The following is a 22,796-nucleotide window of genomic DNA, read 5'->3' as shown; positions in this document are numbered from 1 at the left end:
AAGGTGCTGAAGAAAAGTAGAAGAATAAATTACGATGTCGTCTAAGTAACATAAACAGGTTTTCCATTTGAGACCACGTAAGACGGTATCTATCATGCGCTCGAATGTTGCTGGAGCGTTGCATAAGCCAAAAGGCATGACCTTAAATTCGTAAATCCCATCAGGCGTCGCAAATGCTGTTTTCTCCTTGTCTGCTTCGCGCATAGGTATTTGCCAATACCCGGATCGGAGGTCGAGGCTGGAGAAATATTCTGCGCCTTGTAGGGAGTCCAGGGCATCATCTATGCGTGGCAACGGATATACGTCTTTTTTCGTAATGTTATTGAGCGCTCTGTAATCAACACAAAAGCGGACAGAGCCATCCTTTTTCCGGACCAACACCACAGGAGACGACCAAGAGCTGGATGAAGGTCGAATAATATCCCGTTTGAGCATGTCGGTGACGTTTTCCTCAATGATTTGCCGTTCCGCCTAAGACAGACGATATGGGCGGCGGTGTACAATGGAGCTGCCTTCGGTTTCGATGCTGTGCTCTGCAACGGAGGTGCGGCCCAGAACTTTGGAATGTACGTCAAACAAAAGGCTGTGCTTTTCGAGAAGGTCTAAGAGGTCTCTCTTTTGCTCGGCAGTGAGGTAAGTACTTATGGTGTCATTTAAAGCAATAGTGGTAGCCTTCATATCAGTTGTAGCAGACAAAGGCGTTGATTCTGCGTGAAGGGGAACCAGCGAGAAAGGCTCGCTGTCAGTGAAGCAGCTCACAGCAGTGCCTTGGGGCAGCATCACTGGCAATGAAGTTGGGTTCAAGGTGGGGACCAATGCTTTATTGTCGTTAAAAGCGCACATGGCCGGGTGCTATGGTAAGCCCCGCAGGTTTGGAGCGATCTTGTGGGGCTATGAACACGTCACCGTTAACTATAGTATCCGAAGTGATCGTGAGAATTTGTTCATCTCCTGGCGAAATGAAACAATCAGCGGCAGCAACGAAACCGAAGCTGTATGGATCGACATCGGATGAACTCTCAGTAGCTGACATTTCAATTAATCGCTGACGACACCATATGAAAGCCGATGCCGAAGAAAGGAAGTCCCATTCTAAAATGACTGTGTGAGTGCACAAAGGAAGTACAAGAAACTGAATGTGGTGAAGGATGCCATTTATGAAAATGCGGACTGTGCAAACACTTGAAGGCTGAATAGGGACTTCATCTGCACAACGAAGGGGAGGGCCATCGTATGGCGTCCTAACTTTTTTCAAGCACGCACAAAAGTCTGCACGATTTACGGAAAGTGATGCGCCTGTGTCAACCAGTGCCTCTGTCTGTATACCTTCAACGTACACTAACAAAACATTCGATGGGCGGTCCGGAGGAGTTTGACGCAGTTCGAAAGATGCAGCTTTCCCTCCCGAAGCTGCACTGTTTAGTTTTCCAGTTGGCGGTCAGGAATTGAAGTAGAAGGTCAGAGAGGAGAAGAGGAATGCCGCATCGGTGAAGGTGAGCGGCGACGTGAGAAACGGGAACTGCCAACTTAGCCAAAGTTCTGCGGAGACGGCGACCGACGTGTGCTGCTCGGATACAGCCGGCGATAGGGTAGTCCAGTGGGGTAGAAGTCGTCCTGTTCAAAGTTATCGTAGCTTCGTCTTTCGTCTCGCTGACGGCGTCGGCAAAGCCTTGAAATGTGACCACGGATGCCGCAATAGAAGCGAGGCGGCCGCGAAGTGCGCCAGTCGTTGTAAGGCTGGGAAGATGGTCGCGGTGCAAGTGAGTTGAGCGAACCATGCAATTCGGCCGCTGATAGCTGCATTGGGCTTTGCTGGGGTGCAGGTGTCCTAGCAGCAGCTTGAGCATAAGTTGGCATGGCCACAGGATATGAGCTCGGAACTGGTGAGATTGTCATCAAGGCCAGGCTTTGCTGGGACGCAGGTGTCGTTGCAGCAACGTGAGCATAACTTGGAATGGGTACGAGATTTGAACTCGGAACTGGTGTACCTGGGATCAATGCCAGTTCCTCCCTCATGACGTCGCGTAAACTAGTAGCAGGTGGCGTCGTTCGGATATCAAGGGGGCGAGGTGAAGCCTGTGCATGAAGTTCCTTGCGGATGATAGAGCGGATCAATGCACGCAGGTCTGTTGTGTCATGACTCGAGCTGAGATCAGGCATATCAGGTTGCACCCGAGTGGTTTGAAGCTCCTCGAGGCGCTGACAGGTAGCTACAACATCAGCTACGGTCTGGGGATTCTGCACCACAAGCGTATTAAAAGCGACATTCGCAATGCCTTTTAGCAGGTGGCGCACACGGTCGTTTTCCGCCATATGGTTGTCGATGCGACGGCAAAGGGTGAGAACATCTTCAATGTAAGAAGTGTAAGACTCGCCGGGGCGTTTAACACCTGCACCAAGCCTTTTCTTGGCGATATCCGAGCGCACCGACGGGTTTGCGAAAATCTGGCGGAGCTGGCACGTAAAGGCGGGCCATGTCAAAAAATCTGTAGCGTAGTTTAAAAACCACGTTTTTGCGACGCCGCTCAAGTAGAATGCAACGTGGCTGAGTTTCGCAGGCTCATCCCAGTTGTTGATGGCACTCACGCAGTCATACTCCTTGAGCCGGTCTTCCACGTCCTCACACGGAAGCCCTGCGAACAGCGGAGGATCCTTTTGAGGGCTGGTGACCAGGTGAGAAGGGTTTCTTGGCGGTGGGAGCGATGGCGCAGCTGCTGCGCTGGGCTGGTCGGCTTGCGACATTACTGAACCCAGGTTGTTTAAGCGGTGGCCTGAACGGAGCTCCAGGGATGTGTTCTAGAAGACGCTGGGGTTGTCTGAGAGAGCGAGAGGACACAGGAATTGGGCAGCACACTCCACCACTTGTAAGATGGCGTCCAGTACCCTCAAGACTCTCCTTTATTGTCTCCAGTATGTGCCCCACTACCTAAGCTTGACTAGTGATGATGAGTATGTACAGATGAAAAGATGGGACGCATAAACAATGCTCACAATATATATATATATATATATATATATATATATATAATGAGATATAACAGACATCGAACGCGTAATTCGAAGGTCGTAGGTTCGATTCCTGCTTACAGTTGGTAATTTTTTCATCCACATTTCTTTCTTCTTATTTACATTCCATTAATGTTAATAACTTCCCCTGTACATTCCTTGGCATTACTGTCTGTTATATCTCATTATTATTGTGTTAAAAACACGGAAAAACGAGCCCTTAGGTATACACTTCTTTCCCTTATATATATATATATATATATATATATATATATATATATATATATAAAGGAAACAAGTGTATACTTAAGGGCTCGTTTTTTGGTGTTTTACACAATATTAATGAGATCTAACAGACTATAATGCCAAGGATGGTATAGGGAAAGTTATTAGGCCAATTGTAATGTAAATGAGAAGAAAGAAAAGTGGGTGAAAAGATAACTTGCCGTGGGCAGGATCCGAACCTGCGACCTTCGAATAACGCGTTCGATGCTCTACCACTGAGCTATCACGACAGCTATCCCCCCAGCCACTTTATTGGGTATCTATGTCAATTTGAATGTGGGAGTCTCAGTCACCGCCACTAGTAGCCATGGCAGCGAGTGTGGCACACTTTTTATGAGCCTGTTTGGTGTCACCCGATCTAACGGACTATAATGCCAAGGAACGTATAGGGGAAGTTATTAGGCCAATTGTAATGTAAATGAGAAGAAAGAAAAGTGGGTGAAAAGATAACTTGCCGTGGGCAGGATATAATGCCAAGGAAGGTATAGGGAAAGTTATTAGGCCAATTGTAATGTAAGTGAGAAGAAAGAAAAGTGGGTGAAAAGATAACTTGCCATGGGTGGATCCTGCCCATGGCAAGTTATCTTTTCACCCACTTTTCTTTCTTCTCATTTACATTACAATTGGCCTAATAACTTCCCCTATACGTTCCTTGGCATTATAGTCTGTCAGATCTCATATATATATATATATATATATATATATATATATATAGTTGCAGCTAGAAATTAATGCTGGTCCCGGTAGAATAAGAAAAAATAGAGTATGATGCATGTTGGTATATATATATATATATATATATATATATATATATATATATATATATATATATATATATAATTTTTTAATGAAACTTTAAATGAACAAACAAGGTCTGCAGTGTTGTATTTGACAGAAATAACAAAAAAGTAATTGCAATGATTAACTTAAAATAGCTAAAATGCACTTGGGGCTGAACACAGCGGGGCAAAAGGAGGGTGCCACAGCGTCATTGAGCAAAAGCCCCTCCCCCTGCATCTCGCCAGCACGGCAAGGTGCGGAAGATTTAAACAGCACCATGGTACTTTTCACTGCCACGAGAGCCCAGTACCTACCATATTTACACGATTGTAAGTCACCTCATTTTGCAAGTTTGAAATACTAATGTTGGGGGGTTGACCCAGAATTGAAAACGAGTTTTGGTGGTGAAGACATTCTGAAAATGATCTTCGCATGTTTTTGCAAAGGTATCTTTTTGGCGCAGCATTGAAGTACTGCCGTGAAGCCACCTTTGCAAATCGGTGGCTTCCCGATGTGTGAAAAAAAACTTTTTTTTGAAATAAATTACGCTCGTGCTCCTTTTTTTTTTATGCTGTGTCATTTTCCGGCTCAACCTACATCTGAGTTGACTTACGATTGTGTAAGTGTGGTCATCTTCTATCATTTTGAGCAGCTTCGACATTGACCGATTTCTGCCACCATCTGTCGATAGAGAACTTTCTCAAGTGAGCAAAGACTGCCACAGCAAAGTCACTTCAAAAAATGAATTGTTGCCCAACTGTGTTGTTTGCCAATTACTGTGAAGGATTTCACTTATGGTTGTAAAAATGTTTGTGATGTCGTTGCTAAATGTAAATCCCGCAAAGCATAAAGAAAAGAATGTATGGCAGTTCCACTGTTTTGAAACCTGAGGAAGTGCACAGCACGGGCATGCAACGATTTCATTTCGTAGAGTTTCCACTGGTCTATTTATCAAAACGTCAGCAAAGCCACTGTTTGAGGTATGCATGTTTGGTTTCCTCGGCATGAGTAGAATAATATTCAGGGGATTTGCAATCTCGGTGTGCAGCACTGTGCTGCCTTTTCTGCGCATTGACTTTCTGCTTGTTGAGATATGCGTCTCCTACAATTACTTCCGCACCTTGCCGCGCCAGCGAAGAGCAGAGGGAGGGGCATTTGCTCAATGACGTGGTGGTACCCTCTTTTCTGCCCCGCTGGGTTCAGCCCCACGTGTACTAAAAGCATTTCGAGCTAATTTAAGGTAATTATTGCAACTAATTCTTGGTTGTTTCTGTTAATTTCAACACTGCAGACCTCGCTTCGTCCATTTCAACTCTGTTTTGAGCATTTGTAGCCTTGTTATAGCCCGTATTGAGGCTCTATGGTAAACGGGATCACACCACATGAGGTAGATGGATGACAAGCTGGGCACCTGAAGTGCTCCGCACTCATGAAGGCGGTTGGTTAACATTCCTCGACACTCCCCACTTTGTTTCAAGGGTTTTCCTGATTTCCATGTCGTCAAGTTGGTCGTTGTGGAGGTGGCAAGTTGAGAAATAACGGGTGAAGACAGCACTGAAAAAGTTGTACACATCCCCAGTCTCCCTGTACGGTGAACAAATACGTGGGTACCTTACCTAAAGCAATAAGTGACAGATTTGCTGTTGGAACTTTTCTCTGTAGTTTAAAAGAAGTAATGCCATATGCAGCTGTGATTTGGGAATCGCACTGGAAATGCCTTGTGTGATCATTTTTTTTTGTCAAGTGGACAAGTGGAGGATTGATGTTAGGATGGAAGCCTCAACTCATTAAGTGTGTTCAAGTGTGTTTTTGCTCAACTCTGACTTTGAGCAGGAGCACCCTTTAATGAACTCTGGTTGACTTCCTCCACTTAGAGAATTGTGTGGAGAGATAAATTTAACCTTTAATGAGAAGAGAGATGAATGAAGCCTTGGAGAGACATGACCCTTACCCTGAACTTGGGGACAAAGAATCTTAATGTTAGCGAACGACTGAGCAGGGTGCCATCACATGGCTGCACCCCATGGCAAGAAGCACAGTTGGTCCAAACACAGCTTGTGGTTTATGTCTACTGTTGGCTAAGCACGATGTGTCTTCACCATCAAACGGCCGGGGCAGGCAGCTCTGAAAAGTAGTAGGTTGGGCGAATAGTGAATTTTAGGTTTGAAGTGAATTGTGATTTTTGTCAAATAATTTCAAATTGAATTTGAATAGTGATATATCTCATGTCATACCTGTGTCACACGGGTAAAACCGATCCTGATCACTCAGATCGCAATGAATTTCAGGGCTGCTACAGTACATGGCCCAAGCTAATCAGGTTCGAGTTTGGGTCTTATGAAATGCACCAGGTGGCACTTGCGTGCCATAAAACATGTCATTGACAAAACTCAACGTACGATATTTTATTAGGGCCATTTATCAGCAATATATTATTCGTGCAAGAACCGCTCGAAGGTCAAAAACTTTGCATGCCACTTCAAGAGTAATTTCATAAATCCATCATTCGGTAAAGCTTTCTTTGCACTTACCTGTATTGCTGTGTGAGAATCTTAATCTTCACTTTTATTTCTGATGGCACCTGCTCGTAGCTGTCCATTCGCAGCGAAACAGCAATCTCATTGTACACACCACAGTTTCACTTCTGTTGCATCATGTCTCCAAGTTGCTCCTGCCAGCCGTCAATTGCTGCAAAGGTCTCTTCATTCGACCACGGAGTGCGCTTACGCTGCGATGAAGTCGAAAAGCTGACGACACTCATAATCGATTTGCTTTGAGGTACTCCAACTGCTCCGACGGTGTGGGAGTTGATCTTGTCGTCTGCTTATCATCTGCTTCTTTAATAACTACAGGCAGACAATACGAATCTTAAAATATGCAATATTAAAAATATTTTTTCATTTGAAACACTTTATAATTTCTTTTATAAATTAATATCTAGCTTTTTAAATCTGTTTTTACGAACCCATGCTTGATTTTCTAGGTTTTTTTTTTTTTTTGCTTTTATTATGCTCGGCCGGGGGTGCTGACGACACAAAATCGCGATCTCTCTGCCAAATCGCGAATCGCGATAGTCTTGATCCCGTCGCGATTAAAAGTGACCGTGTAGCAGCATTTAATCCGGATCGGCACTGATTGCAATTAAAAATGCCCGTGTCACCCCGGTATTATAAAGAGGAGCATATTTGTCATGACCAAACTAACCTGCACAATATTTTTGAAAATTCAAACAAGGCCTGTGCAAATGCCTTTTCTTTTTGCTTCAAAGGAAGTGGAAACAACTTTGAATAATTGCAGTATTTAACTTTCCGTACAATGCAAGTGATAACCTGTAGAATGCATGTGATAACCTGTAAATTAAGTTTTAAAACTGTTAAGTTTTAAAAGTTACGTTAAAGTTTGTCAATTTTTAAAATTTGTTATACTTGGAGCATATTAGTTTGTATAACGAGCTTTTAAACTGTAAAAAATGAATTGATGTGAAGGTGTCTTCATATAACCTTGAAGTGAGGCTTTGCGGCAGTGTGCAATTCACCAAATTGTGCGTTTTCATGGCTGAGCATGACTTTACATCAGTGAAGCTACATTTAGAAAAAAAGGACATGTGAACTAATATATTGCCACATTTCCTCCTCAAGTTTTGTTATCGCCTGTTTCACTGTCAGTAATTCTCAGTGCAAACTGCGCCTGCAGTCGAGAAGCTTCAAGACTGCAGTAGATCATTTTGTTAAGATTATGCTCACTTTGAGAACATTGAAAATAATTCTGGAACTTGCAAAGCTGCTAGGGATAACGCTATAATGTTCAATATCAAGTGTATAAATGCCTACGCGCTTCACCTCTTGTCAGTTGATCGACGGCCGACGCTCTGTTCGCTGTTATGGGGCCTCAAGTTCAGCCCAAATAAGTAGTTTAATATTCGACCTGCAGTCTGCTTCCTTCGTCCACGTGACAACCCCGTGACAATATAGCTGGATAGGTGCTTTCACTGTTCAGCATTTCCTCACTGCAGTGAAACCACCTTTACAAGATATTACGTGCGAATTAATATGCATATATTCATTTGTCTCAAATGATTTGAAATTTTGAATAATTTAAATTCGATTCAAAGCAACTTTGAATACTGCATTATTCGTTAGAATATTCGAATATTCGCGCAAGCCTACCGAAAAGATTGAGGCTCTGTATGACAATAGGCAGGGGTGGAAGCACTGTGCCATTTGCGCCATTCTGCGCCAATCTGGCCTGCTGCGCCAAGCTGCACCTAAACAGCAATTTGCGTGTTCAACGCCAAATTTTTCGCGAGTTTTATTATTGACACGCAACACATGTAGGCTACACAAAGGATGCACCTGCTCATATCAAATTAGTTCGGTCACGTATTTCTGTTCATGCACAAATCTTGTTGACGTTTGTATGCACACCTCATTATGCGACTCTATATATATGTTTTAACAGCAAAGCTGTTAGTCAAACCATATAAGCTGAAAAAAATTAAGAATCAGTTTCACCAACGAACCTATAACTGCCATAGCAAGCATTTGTAATGTTGTGATGACAATGCCGTACGAGCTCTTTTCTTTCTATTTTTCTACCGCACCATTACGCATGTCGCACTCCCTTGTGCGAACCATGCCCGAATCACTGAGAGCAATCCAGATAATCTTAAAACCTTCCGACAAGATTATGCGCACAATGTGTATATTAGTTTGTCGTGGAGCTTACGCAGCCGCTAGCGATAACACTGGAATCTTTGATGGCACATCTATAAATGCCGACGCACTTTGCTGCTTGGCAGATTATCGACGGCCGACGCTCTGGTTTGCTGCTATCAGTCTACAGCATGTATTGCTTTTAGAGTGAGCGCGTAATGCTTGTAGAGTGACGTTTTATTTTCCGGGCACAGGCCCACCTAAATAAAAAGTTCACTCATGAAAACAGCGGTTACTGCCTTCAACATCTCGACCCCGTGAAAATACGAAGGCTGAAAGGTAACTCTTTTGGATCCGACATCATGACTCTGGGGGGGATAGCTGCCGTGATAGCTCTACCACTGAGCTACCACGGCAGCTATCCCCCCAGCCAAACCCAATAAAGTGGCCGGGGGGATAGCTGCCATGGTAGCGTAGCTCAGTGGTAGAGCTTCGAACACGTCATTCGAAAGTCGCAGGTTCGGATCCTGCCCATGACAAGTTATCTTTTCACCCACTTTTCTTTCTTCATACTTACCTTACAATTTGGTCTAATGTCTTCCCCTATACTTTCCTTGGCATTATTGTCAGTTAGATCTCATTAATACTGTGTAAAAACATGTAAAAACGAGCCCTTGAGTATACACTTCTTTTCTTAATTCATTAACGAGGGTCTCGTACTGGCAGACTTAGTGCCTTTAGGTTGTATACGAGGGGCTATTGGTGAGCTGCCCGTTCGTAATAAGTTCACGTGTTACGTGACGCCAAACAGGCTCAAAGAGTGTGCCACACTCGCCGCCATGGCTACTGGTGGTGCTGACTGACACTCCCACGTTTAAATTCACATATAAACCCAATAAAGTTGCTGGGGGGATAGCTGCCATGGTAGCTCAGTGGTAGAGCATCGAGCGCGTCATTCGAAGGTCGCAGGTTCGGATCCTGCCCATGGCAAGTTATCTTTTCACCCACTTTTATTTCTTCATATCTACCTTACAATTCGGTCTAATATCTTCCCCTATACTTTCCTTGGCATTATTGTCTGTTAGATGTCATTAGTACTGTGTAAAAACACGCAAAAACAGGCCCTTAAGTATACACTTATTTCCTTATATATATACATATATATATATATATATATATATAAATTTGGGGTAAGTCTAGTCACTTGATCAGCATTGAAGGCTTAGTAAAAACCACTGAAATTTTTTGTGTTTGAGAAAGCAAACATACTAACAGTGATGTATGCCCCAAGAATTTGGTGCTCCAAAGCTGCTCCAAAACCGTATGATTCCTGCTTCAAAAGCTGCTCTAAAAGACTGAATGCCGCTTCCACCCCTGCAAGAGGGCTCCTGAGAAAATGGCCATTTGCCGCTCCACCTCTGAACCCTCCGTGCTGCACGTGACTGCAAGATTTGCCTGACCGAGCTCTTCTGAGGAATGTCGAAGGGTGGTTGATGACCCCTTCAGCTTTAAGCTGTAGCTTGTGGGGATGTTAAACTCTTTCATTTCCCTCGATTATATTTTTTTCACATTGCTCTTACATCTCTTGAGAGCTATGTAAAGGAAGTTGCATTGCATATGCCCACAGCAAAGGTCAGTGTCATTTAACATTTACTTCCTTGCACTGTGACATGTTGCAATCATTCTGTTCTCTTTTCTGGCTGGCTGACCTCCATATGCAAGGAAGTGCTCTGCTATGTAGTGTGTTTTTTGTTGCCACAGTGCTTAGTCCTCCTCAAGTTGCAACCTGCCTCCAAATCTATGTAATAGACTGCAGGTGTCCAGTTATTGCAGAGTGCTGCTATCTTTGTTGCACTTGGCAGTGATTCTTTCAGAGCTCAACCAGCTCCTGCTATTATAGCTAAGCACAGACTTGAGTCCTGAGCTAGGTTAGGTGAAAGCATAATGCAGTGAACTTTGCATCACAACATTTAACTGCCAATATCGGCAGTATATTTATCATAGGGGCTAATATTACAGAGGCCCGGCTACACTTTATGAGCGTGGTCAGAAAACGCTGCCCATCGCTAGTCAAGGCTCTCGAGAACAGATGAGTCAAATATTAAAGCACAGCTCGCGACCTGGAATTCACGATAAATTCTGAAAGTCAGCTAAAAATTGCCCTCTCTTCTCTTGACAAATGAGGCTACAGGCTAAAGAATTATCATCACAGCCTTTGGATCAGCCCCTGGCTGACTCGAGCAGGGCGCACTCGCTCGTTACTTGGGCAGCTGCAGGAGGTGCGACTTGTTCACGCATGCGCGCGTGATTGCCCTGAAAAGCCGCATATTAAAAAAAAAAGCAAAGGTGCTCAAGGTCACGAGGTGCATGTGATGTATTTTCATTCCCCGTGCCATCCTTCCCTGCTTAGCTTCCAGCACTTTCATTGGTACAAGAGAAGAGAGTGTGATTGCAGCGCGCGACAAATGTTTCCAACTCCACTCGTACTGGATGTATTCTAAAAATTTTGCATAGTGCTGAATTCATGAGGCAATCAGCTTCTCTAGTGAATCAATTCCATGGCTACTTGAAAAAGTGTTGCAGGGCTTCTTCAAGCTTGGTCAGTTAGAGATGTTCTGTCTTTCATAGGTAGCCACTGGTTGTTGCACAGACCACTTGATTTTTCCATCCCGACTAGATGGGGACATTGCATTGTGCAGCCCCTGAGTGTGAACCCAAGCAGCCGGTGGCAGGCATACTTCCGGGACAATGAGGTCCTCCTGCAGATCGACAAGGATGTGCGACGCCTGTGCCCAGACATGTGCTTCTTCCAGCGCGCTACTGAGCACCCATGTGTCCGGATTGCTGCCAACCCACGTGTGCAAGGTCTGCGGGAGCGTGTGCAGCGCAGCATGCTACGAGCAGCGAATGTCACTCGCTCTCGCCAAGGCATCACTAACGTGAGTCTTTCACTTCACCCAATCGGGCTGCTAGGCTACAGAAGTTGAATCACTGCTCATTTCAGCAAGCAGTATATGGAACAAATGGCTTCTTTATAAACTCGAAGACCACTTTGTTCTTTTGCTAATTGCTACATTAGTGTGAGCTGTTTATTGAATGTTTTTTTTTTCGAATTCACCTGATCTCTTTAGGGTGGGTCTGAATATTGTTCACACTTTAAAAGTTCACCTGACTATTTACAGTTGAATTTTGTTAGTTTGTAATTCATCAATCTTTGAAGGGATTTATGACATTCGTCGAATTATCTTGTTAGCCCAAATAAGTGAGAGGCAGAAAAAAAAACAGCTAAACACTCCTCTGATTCATTTGGTAGCATTTCTACAAAGTGTAACACGTCCCCGAATAGAACGTATGCCATTATGTTTATTAGCTCCACAGTTCAAAGTTTACATAAAAATGACTTTATTGTAACTGAATTATGTAGAAATAGAACTCTCGCCTGATTTTTCTATGTGATAGCAATTATATAGACACTATGTGCTTTTGCCATTGGCATCAGTATGGCCATGAGACTCATATAAAGTCAATATTGATAGCATTGGCACCTGCACAAATGTTCTATGTGCGAGTGAAAGTGGGCAAGCACAGCTGATGGGCATGTAAAAAATGCACCAGCCACATTTTGTTGCACGGAAGGTCTATGATGGAGGGCTCTGTACTTGGCTCAGTAGTTTTTGCATTTGTACATGCCGCTCTCACCACTGTTTCTTTTTTACAGCAACGAAAAAAAAGCATGATCTAGACAATGAGAAAAAGCCTGAGAAATGATCATCACCGTCACCGTTTGTGGTCAAACATGCTAGGATGAACAACCATGTTTGAATTATCTTGCAAAGGCTTTTGGATCAAAATAGCAAAAGTTTGGTCCCATAGAGCAGTATCAACAGTCAGTCGGGACCTTTAGTTGCAATCAAGTTAAAGTCAAATCGACGGACACGGGCTGTATTAAGTGGATGTTTTGTTGGCTGCGCCATATCTTGAGATGCTTGCAGTGGCACTGTAATTAGGAGGTTGGTGGTTCACTCGCTGAACGTACGTGAGCTGCCTCAAAAAAACTTGACAAAAGAATTTTGATTCTGGGCATGGCAGTGACATTTTAATGGAGATAATACCGCATTGGATAGCTGTGTGCTTACATTTAAGTGCATGTTAAAGAATTGCACGGGTTTGCACTTTTCGGAGCTCTCAACTACGACATTTTGTATAATCATGTCTTGGTTCGGGACAAACCTAAGTGTCAACAATGAATGGTAATGACTTTAGCATGAGGGAAATGTTAAGTTTACGTAGTATGGACTTTGTAACCATAATTTGTGCTTGCGAGGATAGAGATAGGGTAATGAGCGTAGTACTTGGCTTTTCTTGTCTTGTATGTAACACAGCAGTCTGTGAAGTTCTGCTGTGGCCTTTTGTCATAAAGATAGTGCCCTCAGATATGAAAGATATAAGGCATATTTACACTTATCTTTCATGAAATTGTAATATAACCTTGTGTTTTCTAGATTATATAGAAATTTCAAATTTCATATGCCAGATATAACAGAATTGTAATCTATAAACTTAATATATCAAGTAGATGCATATTACTTTTGCAGTAGTATGCTACAAGAAAGTTACTGTTGGTTGCTAAGTTTTACCCTATTTATTTCCTGTAGCTGGTGAGTTCTCAAGGTTTGGAGCAAACGCATATTGTTCGAATGGTGCAAAACCGCTTGTGTATGCGCCATAGTGTGATACATTCATGCATCATATTGGACTGACCAAGCACTGCCTGTTTGAGCCATGCACTTTTAACCCTCTTAAGCTTGGCAACGTTGCATGGGGACACCTAAATTAAATTTAATAAATGGCATTTGATTGTGATTATTCTTCCCATTCATCTATGATATTCTCAAGCAAGGACAAAGGCTTTTTAAAGTATATCGTAGATGGCACTGAGTGTCCATGTTATCCTTTGATTTAATATTTCATGCCCTGCCGCAATGGTCTAGTGGCTAAGGTACTTGGCTGCTGACTTGCAGGTCATGGGATCAAATCCCGGCTGCGGCGGCTGCATTTTCAATGGATGCGAAATTGCCCGAGGATTGTGCACGTGCTTAGATCTGGGTGCACGCTAAAGAACCCCAGGTGGTCGAAATTTCCACAGCCCTCCACGACAGCGTTCCTCATAATGATGTAATGGTTTTAAGACTTTAAACCCTACAAATCAATCAATTTAATTCATTGCTTGGAAATGTTGGGAAACCTCTCAAATGCAGTTGCTGTAATGAAAATAAAATAAGTTTGTAAACAGCAGACACGCTCACTTAGAAGCCTTCAAAAGTATGAAGGACATGGAAGCACTTCCGTGTGTACTTAAAGGGTTTCTGACACAAAATTTCACGCCCAAGATAGCCTACGGGATCGATTCCCATGAACATGTGTGTATCATCTGCGAAATATCAACAGTGAACATAGCTCAGAAGGTATTTTATATGAATTTAGAAGTTTGCTAGGGGGATTAAGCACTACCTCCTCAAAAGTGACCTGTGGTGATGCCCCTATTTCTCTGTTGCCAGCACACTGCAGTTAATACAAGTTATGATATCATAGCTGCCATTTTTCTTTTTGCCACATTTGCTTCAGCAGAGTAGGCTGCTCGTGAGTTCGTTGCCGCTGTGCATGCATTGAAAGTTTTCTGTATGGCGATACTGCTGTCCTGTTTTCCATTCGAAATTACTTGATGCGGACTGTGCGGAAGTGTGTCGCTGTTCTTTGTGTTAATGAGGTTGGGCGTTGCACACTCCAGGTTGTAGTTGCACCTGGTGGCTTGTCATTTTTTTAGCTCTCTCAAACCGGAACTAAGACCTCTTGTTAATGAGGAACCTATGACTAATTACCTGTCACACATGGCAGCAAACAATGTGCCCTGTTACAACTAACAGGCTCCCAGCAACACATTGCAGCAAAAAAAAAAAAAAAAGTGAGGCCAAAATTTTTGTGTCATTGCTTCTTTGAAATGACGACTTACTTTGACAACATGGCTGAACATCGCTCGTGTTGGTGCGTTAAGCTGACCGAGACCCAAAAGCGATGACGATGCAGCACAATTGTAGAGATATGCATAATTGGGAAACAGGGGCCTCTCTTCAAATAGGTTTATATAAAGTACAGAACTGTAGTGGACTAGATAATGTCCCAATACAGGGTAGACATTCGAAACAAGAGTGGTGCAGACGTGTATTCTGTGCAAGCGACCCAAAGGCAGTGAGCAGACAATGAACCACGTCAAGTCCTGCAGCTGGGTAGCCAAACCTCTTGGTTATCATAAGGAAATAGCTTGCGAATGGAAGTGGTTGGGACATCCTAAAAAAAGTCAATTACCTGTTTCAAAGAAAATATAACTTCAGTTTGTTGAGAGATCTTATGGTGGCGATAACCTTCTCAATAACATCGAACAAAATTATGCCTAGCATTTCTGCGGTGCGTTTTTGGGGCAGCAAGCACAGGCAGCTGGATGGTTGCTGTAATGTCCGATCATCCAGAATGCTGAGGCCATTAATATTACATCTACTATCGCTACCAGAAAAATGGATAAGCTGAAAATATGTTATGCGGTATCTATATTTATGTGGGCCATCTTGTTTTGGGGTCACAAAAAAAGTCTACTGAAAAAATAGCTTTCTTCTTTTCGCTTTCTTTATGCATCTTTTTCTCGTTTTGATTCTCTGTTTGTACTTCATTGCATACTTTTGTTTCAACAAATTTGTTGGAACTGCTAATGTGACATCTGTGAAACATCTTTGTAGCATTGCTGCAAATTGTCTTCATATGGGGAAACATACCGTTAATTAATGTGAGTTGTTAAAATGCATATTTTTTTCTTCTAGTTTGGAGCAAAAATTTTCCACCTCTCAATATTTATTTTGGCATGCGAGGGTGAAATAGCTATTGTTAGAAGGCATTTTCAAATACCTTTTATAAACTTTTGCAGATATCAGCTTGTGTACGGTCGCGACCCGCACACGAGGCACTTGAGCAACTGGGTGAAGGACAAGAGGCCCACTGGGAAGTGGTTGAACGTATTCTATTCCTGTATGCAAAGTTGAATCCAGGCCTCGGATATGTTCAAGTGAGTGTTGGCTTCTTTTCAAATGCAGACTCGCCTACCTTTTTCTGCAGGACCTTCAGTGGCTGTAAAAGCTGCCTACCGGCATTTTAAAGCATTAGCCATACATCAAAAGACCTAAGCGACTCGAATTGGTGTATCTTTCTGCGCAATTTCTTTTACGTGTAACTATATCCAGTGAAAGCTCAATTCAGGCTTTTTTTTTTAATTTTACTTTTCTGTAGCTAGAGTCTCAGTATCATAGTTCATTTGCATATAACAGACCTCACTGCTATACTTTTTCACTTCCAACGTGTTTAATTTGCTTCAGTAATAATTTTTTTTGTTTTAAGAACCCCTCAAAGCTTACCTACACAAATGGTTATAAAACTAAATTGCATATCTCATTTATTGGCTCCTTGTGCATAAATGAACACATCAACAAATACCGTATTTACTCGATTCTACCGCGCACTCGGTTTTCCCGATGAAAAAAAAAGTAAGACATCGATTGCAACGCACACCCATTTTTCTCGTTGGCCCGCACGATCACACTACTCGGGAAAATTACTCCTTTCGGGAGCGTCTTCCGTTTAAATATGAGGTACGGGGGAAGCTTGTGCCTATCTGACGTGCAACGGAGCATTGCCGTCACTCTTGTTTTACCGTGGCCCGATGTCAGCATGGGAACTTGCTTCGCCCCCTTCTTCTCGACGGTTGTGGTGCCAGGCATGCCGAAGTAAAAAGGCATCTGACCGGCATTCCCGATTCGCCCAAGCAAGTAGCCGTTGTTGTGCCGCAAGTTTAGGACGAACCTCTGAAAACGAGTTTTTCTTCGTACTCCTCTGGCAAGTTTTGGCGCATGCCCGTTCGCTTTCGGAGGGAAAAGCCTTTCTTCTTCATAAAGTTAGTTAGCCAGCACCTGCTCGCTTTGAACTGGCTCCGCGTTAGCCCTTTTTCTAAATCTAACTGCATAGCCCGCACTTAAAACAGTTCTGCCGTCACGGGCCGCTGTGCCGCTCGCTGCTCAAGCACATACTCGGTGAGCAGCTTTTCAATTTGCGGAAACCGACCCTGCTGTGGTCCACTGAAGCCTTTGCATGAATCTTTGACAATTTTCTGCTTTTGTTTCCGCCAGTCCCACATGCACGTTTTGGGAACTCCGAACGACCGCAATGCGGCCCGATTTCCGTCTGTTTCGGCACGTGCGATGACTTTCTTTTAAAAGCGGCATCGTGGTGCACTCGTCGTGTTTCTGGAGTCGGCCCTTCCATGCCGTCGATGTTAATGAACTACAAGATGACGAACTCCTCAGCACACGTACGAAGTGCCGCACATGGGAAACACATAGGCAGAAATGGCCGACGTGCCATGCTGAAGCACGTAAGGGGCGGCCGTTTTGGAAATGCCGATGACAATAGAATGACTGTATTCATTTTTTTTTCCCGCACTCGATTTTAACGCGCATGCGATTTATCAACTCTCTTAACTGGAAAAAAGGTGCGCGTTAGATTCGAATATTTACGGTAGTTGATGTATAAAAAAATCTTCTATATCAAAAATATATGTAGTTTGTATCAAACTACAGATACATTGGGTGTTCATTGAATGATGTAGAAGGCACTGTAGTCATTATTCAGTACTTATGATATTGGAACAATTATTTTTTTCTTCGGCAATGTCACGCACTTTTTGTGCAGCACATTCTCTGGTTTGTCAACTGTGGGAAATGCTCAGCACTACTATTCTTGACTTTGACATTCGGCTCATTTGGTGGGATATTTTTTTTCTTTTTCGTTTTTCTAAGCAGGTGATGGCATTCTACACAGCCATCGTCCCCCCCCCCCCTCCCCCTCTTTTTCATTTTTCTTGGGCAGTGTCGGGCACTGTGAGAGGACCACAAGTATGTGTACAGCTTCGTTGCTCTAGAGCGCAGTTTGGTAGATTGGCACTGGTGAAGATTTCACTCATTCACTGCTCAGGTGAAAATCCTGTGGCCCAGGAATGCCATTCTCGTTGTCGTCATGGTAGACATGGAAGCCTTTCCCAAGCTTTTTTTAAGACTTTTTCATCACCAACTAGGTATATGTATAACATTCTCAAGGATACACCCCACAGCTGCACCTAAGATAAAAAAAAACTAGTATGCGCGCTGGTGTGAAAGTGAAGCACGGAGCATGAAGTTGTGGCTCAATAACTTGGTGTTCTACAGCAAAAGAGTCAGTTTCATCCGAAACTTCGAGTTTCAGTACTCTTATACGTTCAGTATATATTACAGCTTGCATGAAACAGCACAAAGCACACATTTTCAGGTAACGTCCACTGTGTCAATTTGATATGTGCGAAATTCCCGCACTGCTGTGAGGTCCCATGTGACTACACATTCTAGAAAGTTATGTCTCATAATCGGAAAATGTACAAGAGAAAGAAAAACTCGCAGTAACTTTTCGAAAATATGTATACTAATCACCTTTTCCATGGTGCAGTGGTCCAGGTAAAATACTATCACGTGCTGTCCTGGAGGCTGCCATCTTCGAAACTAAAGTAGAAGTTCTCTGGTGTTTGGGACTAGAAATATCACGATCAGAAAATACTCTTTAGAATTACCTAAATGCCACTAATTGGCTATCATGCCTTCTCATTTGGCTTGTGAGAAGCAGGCGTAGCTTCAAACTTGGCATACCAAACGTGATAAACTGGGCATTGTGGGGTTACCTACTATTGAAAGCGATGCTCGTGGGCATGATTTCAACACAACATATTTATGCATCATGCTGGCACGTAATCATTGCTGTACTCCAGTAAGGTGAAAATTTAAAATCAAAGCAACAATGTTTTTGTATTGTGAACGTGACAAACGCCGGCCGCGCTGAGGCAGACTGCCGAAGGCTGCATTGTTGGAAACTGATGGGGCTTCGTGTTTTTTTTTTTTTTCCCCTGCCATTTCTTACATGCAGGGCATGAATGAGATTATTGGTCCCATCTACTACACACTGGTGTCTGATCCAAATCCAGAGTGGAGAAGTGAGTGTCTAGCACTTCTTTTTTTTTTTTCTCTGTTTATTGTCTTTTGTATGTGTATATAATAGAGTGCCAGAAACGACGGCATAATATTGGCACGAAACTTAAGAGCACCGAGGTTGCTGTTTTCAAGAACTGCTCTTTGCATTTAGTTGAAAGCATAGAGATCTTTTGTTGAAGGCATCACTCATGCTTGTGTGTGACAGGAGACATGTTTAACAGCGGCAACTTCGTTAGTGTGATTTTTGCACTTACAGGTGGTTTTTTTATCTCTAAAGTAAAGCTTGCGGCTGTACCAATGTGAATAGTTCTGTTGTAAGTCTATTGGCATGAAATGTGTCAACACTGTTTAGAAGTTTAAATAAAACCTGGTCTTGCCAACACTTCATGCAATTTATCCTGCATTGAAACCATTGTGTGAAAGCATGTTGTTTACAAGCAAAATCTTCGCACAAAGCCAATCACCTTCACATGTCCTGTACATGTTATAGTACATCGTTTCGAATACATTCCTGTCAAGCACCTAACCCGATTGGTGCTTTTTTCTTTTTCCTTGAGCTTCATTACTGTGAAAAAAATTTTGCCTCACCGACCGACTAACTTCTGCGTAATCTACTTTTGTAAGTAAAGACGGAGAGCACAAAGTTAGTTAAATCTTGAACTTTCAAGTTCACCTTCCGTGGCCATGAGCATTGACATAGTTTGCGGTTACATCAGTCAGGGGCAATTTAGTATATTTTGGATGCCTGAACAAGAAATGTATAAACTTAATACATGTTCACAGATAAATGGACGTACAATAGGTTGCACAGGGGTGTTTAGGTGCACAAGTAGGTTCAGCGGCGTTGTGGCAGAACTGTGCCAAATTCAAACATTCATGAGTATTGTGGCAGGCAGCGCTGGGTCCTCTGTGTTTCATTCTCCCAGTTTTTTTTCTTATGCCATAAAGGTCGTAGATTTTTTTTTATTTCTGAAAAAAAATGTTATAAGGAATTTTCAGCAGGCACTTCGTTGTTGGTTATGAGTGCAGGAAGCATTGTCTGTAGACTCAACACATTTAGTTTCTTCTGAAGTGCTCACAATGTTTCACTGACCATCTGAAGGCAGAACATACATCTCGGCATTGAAATGGTCTTCACATTCACTGGATTCGTGCGAATTTTGTCCATAAAATGCCCGGACAAAAAATGTCCTGTGAAGACTTCGCACCACAAATTGTCCACCGAGCTTCCATTAAGAGGAGATGCGGGTCGAAAAACGCGAGTTTTTTTTTTTCAAAAATACCAACTTTTTATTTTTGCCTGTTTTGATAAGATTAGTACCTCTACTGCTATGAAAAGAATAATACAGGTCGCGACTTAACTGGAAATGCTTTAAAATTACATCTAAAGAGCACAAGGTGCCTGCTAAAAGGTCGAAAGTGTGCAGTATTCGAGCACCTTGCCCAGATATTGCGCCGCCGCTCGCCATTGTTGATCGCATGAGTCGAAGAGTCGAGCCCCACTCTTCAAATACCAACAGTTTTCTCGCTGATGCAGTGCAAGAAATAATAAAAAGAATCACTCTTCTGCGCGTTTTTCGAGCGCCACGACTGGCTTATCACATGGTACGAATCGGGGACCGCCATTGGCCGTTGAGCGCCTGCATGTGCTGCGAAACCTATTTGCGGGGCCCATTTCTTGTCGAGCAGCGCAGCTGAACAATGATTTTGTTGTGTAATTATCTCCATTATGAATGAAAAAAAGCATTGCTCGCAAGTGAAAACCCTTGCGCGGCACGCTCTGCAGGAATAGGCTACGAGCAGCTGGTCCGATTTGCGGCAGTTGTTGGCTCCATGCATCAAAAGTCGTTCACACCGGTCAGCCGGAAAGTTCGTGATGCAGCAATGGATGATGTCAGCACCAATCTTGAGAGGTCGAAAGAGCTCGCAGCGAGAGAACTTAGCAGGGACAACATTGCCATTATGTACGATGGTATGTGGCACAAGCATGGCTGCAAAATTGCATCACACTGGAATTAGTTTAGATTTCACAGTCCTGTCGAACTTCTTCCTAGCTTGCAGTTGGCACAATGCTCTGCCAGATGGAGCGGAAGTTTGGCAAGCGTTTCATGGCCCTGTCTGTGAGCGAAATGTCTGTGAGGAGTCGGCTCGAAAAAGTCGAGAGGGAAAAATTCATGGTGCTGGGTATTTTAGTCGCAGTGGCCACTACAAGAAGGATTGTTCTTTTTGGTGTGAAAATTTCATCTGATTTAATGATATCTTTCATAAATAAAAACTCTATTTTAACTTTAAAACTCGTTTTAAAACACAAATTTTGCCATTTTTTTCAATGTGCCCCTCCTTTTTCAGGCACTTCTAGTGCTCGGATCTTCATGAAATTTTGCCCAAATTTTTTACAAAGTATGACAAATGCAATTATCTAGTTTACATTTCAATATTTTATTGTATAATTAAAAAATTGTATGTATACCTGTACTAGAGTAGGTGAAATATGGACTTTTTATGTGTATTATTTTTCACGCATATTACATATTTTGTATGTGCTTACTAATTAGTTATTTGCACTCTACACTTTATTTGAAGCATTATGAGCTATGAATGGCAAAAAATTACAGAAGTTTATGGATAAAAAGAGGGGTTCAGGTTTTCACTTTGTCATGTTGCAGAGTTAATAATGTGTAACTTGCAAGAAAACTAATTCTATATTTGAAATCAGCATAAAAAGTTTCATAAACAGCTCAAGTTTCATTGCTCTAGGGTGAATATTAAAAAAAAGTGTCATCGAGTAGCATCTCTCCTTAAGTGCTTTTCAAAGCAGTTAGAAACTAAAAACTACAGAAACTGTAGAAACCGAAAACAACATGTAATAGTTTGAAACGGTGCCGATGGTTGGCATAACACACTAATAAACAAGAGACAAGCACACGTCTTGGGCACTCTGACAGAAGCGACTATTTCCAGTGGCAGTATGAGCTGAATATATGTCCACAAAGGATTCAAGGTGTTTTATATCAAGGTTACCATGCCCACAGTATACACCTTTGTGCATTATGCTTGAAAACGGCCCTATCCCGGTGGTCTAGTGTTTATTTCACTCTACTGCTCGCTCGAAGGTCGTGGGATTGAATCCCAGCTGTGGCGGCGACATTTTTGATGGAGGTGAAAATGCTTGAGGCCTTGTACTTAGATTTATGTGCACGCTAAAGAACCCCAGAAGGTCGAAATTTCTGGAGCCCTCCACTACGGCACCTTTCATAATTATATTGTCGTTTTGAGATGTTAAACCAAAAATATTAATATTATGTTTCAGAACAGCATCATGTAGAATAATGTGCGAATCATTCGGGAAGTTATTCATCAGCGCAACTGCGCAAAGTAGAAATTTTTGAGCATGTAACAGCGAAGAATAATTGGCAGGAATTGTGAAACGCTGGTCTTCAGCTGTATGGACCATTTGAAAAAGGTAAAAGATCATATTCAACGCCCATGCTGATAGCTGCAACTGAAAATGCCGGACAAAAATCATATACGTGAAGTGCCAAGCTGTTTGTTTGCCCAGATTTTCTTTTTTCTGTAGAAAGATAAGCAAGTAGTGCTTACGCATTTAGTTTATTCAATGGATACGCGAATATCTGGTGAATTTAATGTAATTTTTTCTGACAAGTGCAACAGGTTGGGGAGGTTCCTAAAGACGCATGGCTTTTAATGAGTAGCGCACAAAAATCGGAGGGAAGAGGCACCGATTTAAACATGACAAGCACCCATCCTGTTCTGTCTTATCTGGTTTTTATGCATCTGGTTTTATTATTCGAAGTCTTGCAGTTGCTGAGGACAGGTGTGCTCTCAAAGAGGGTGGGGCACTGGCAACATTTTCAATGATCAGCAAGATCACCTGAGCCAATTAAGCACCTTTGCACGAATCTCCCTTAGCCTCTTCTTTGTTGGCCCAATAGGGTGAGAGGAT

At 42.7% G+C, this 22,796-nt stretch overlaps 1 protein-coding gene across 3 annotated transcripts in view; it reads left to right on the top strand.

Moving 5' to 3' along the window:
- LOC119160984 (TBC1 domain family member 13) overlaps positions 1–22,796 on the top strand; it is an 87,721-nt gene that overhangs the window by 35,937 nt on the left and 28,988 nt on the right. For 2 of the 3 annotated variants that reach the window (XM_037413279.2, XM_075880272.1), the window contains exons 6-8: positions 11,423–11,662; positions 15,697–15,834; positions 18,768–18,834. In XM_037413279.2, coding sequence (XP_037269176.1) covers positions 11,423–11,662; positions 15,697–15,834; positions 18,768–18,834 — 445 coding nt within the window. Of the gene's footprint in view, positions 1–11,422; positions 11,663–15,696; positions 15,835–18,767; positions 18,835–20,618; positions 20,867–22,796 lie in introns of those variants that run through there. The other variant, XM_075880271.1, reaches the window with a different exon arrangement.

The sequence above is a fragment of the Rhipicephalus microplus genome, chromosome X (genome assembly GCF_043290135.1).
Source record: "Rhipicephalus microplus isolate Deutch F79 chromosome X, USDA_Rmic, whole genome shotgun sequence".
Taxonomy (NCBI): Eukaryota; Metazoa; Arthropoda; class Arachnida; order Ixodida; family Ixodidae; genus Rhipicephalus; species Rhipicephalus microplus.
The sequence above is the reverse complement of the archived record's forward strand: the minus strand, read 5'-3'. Positions and strand labels throughout refer to the sequence as shown.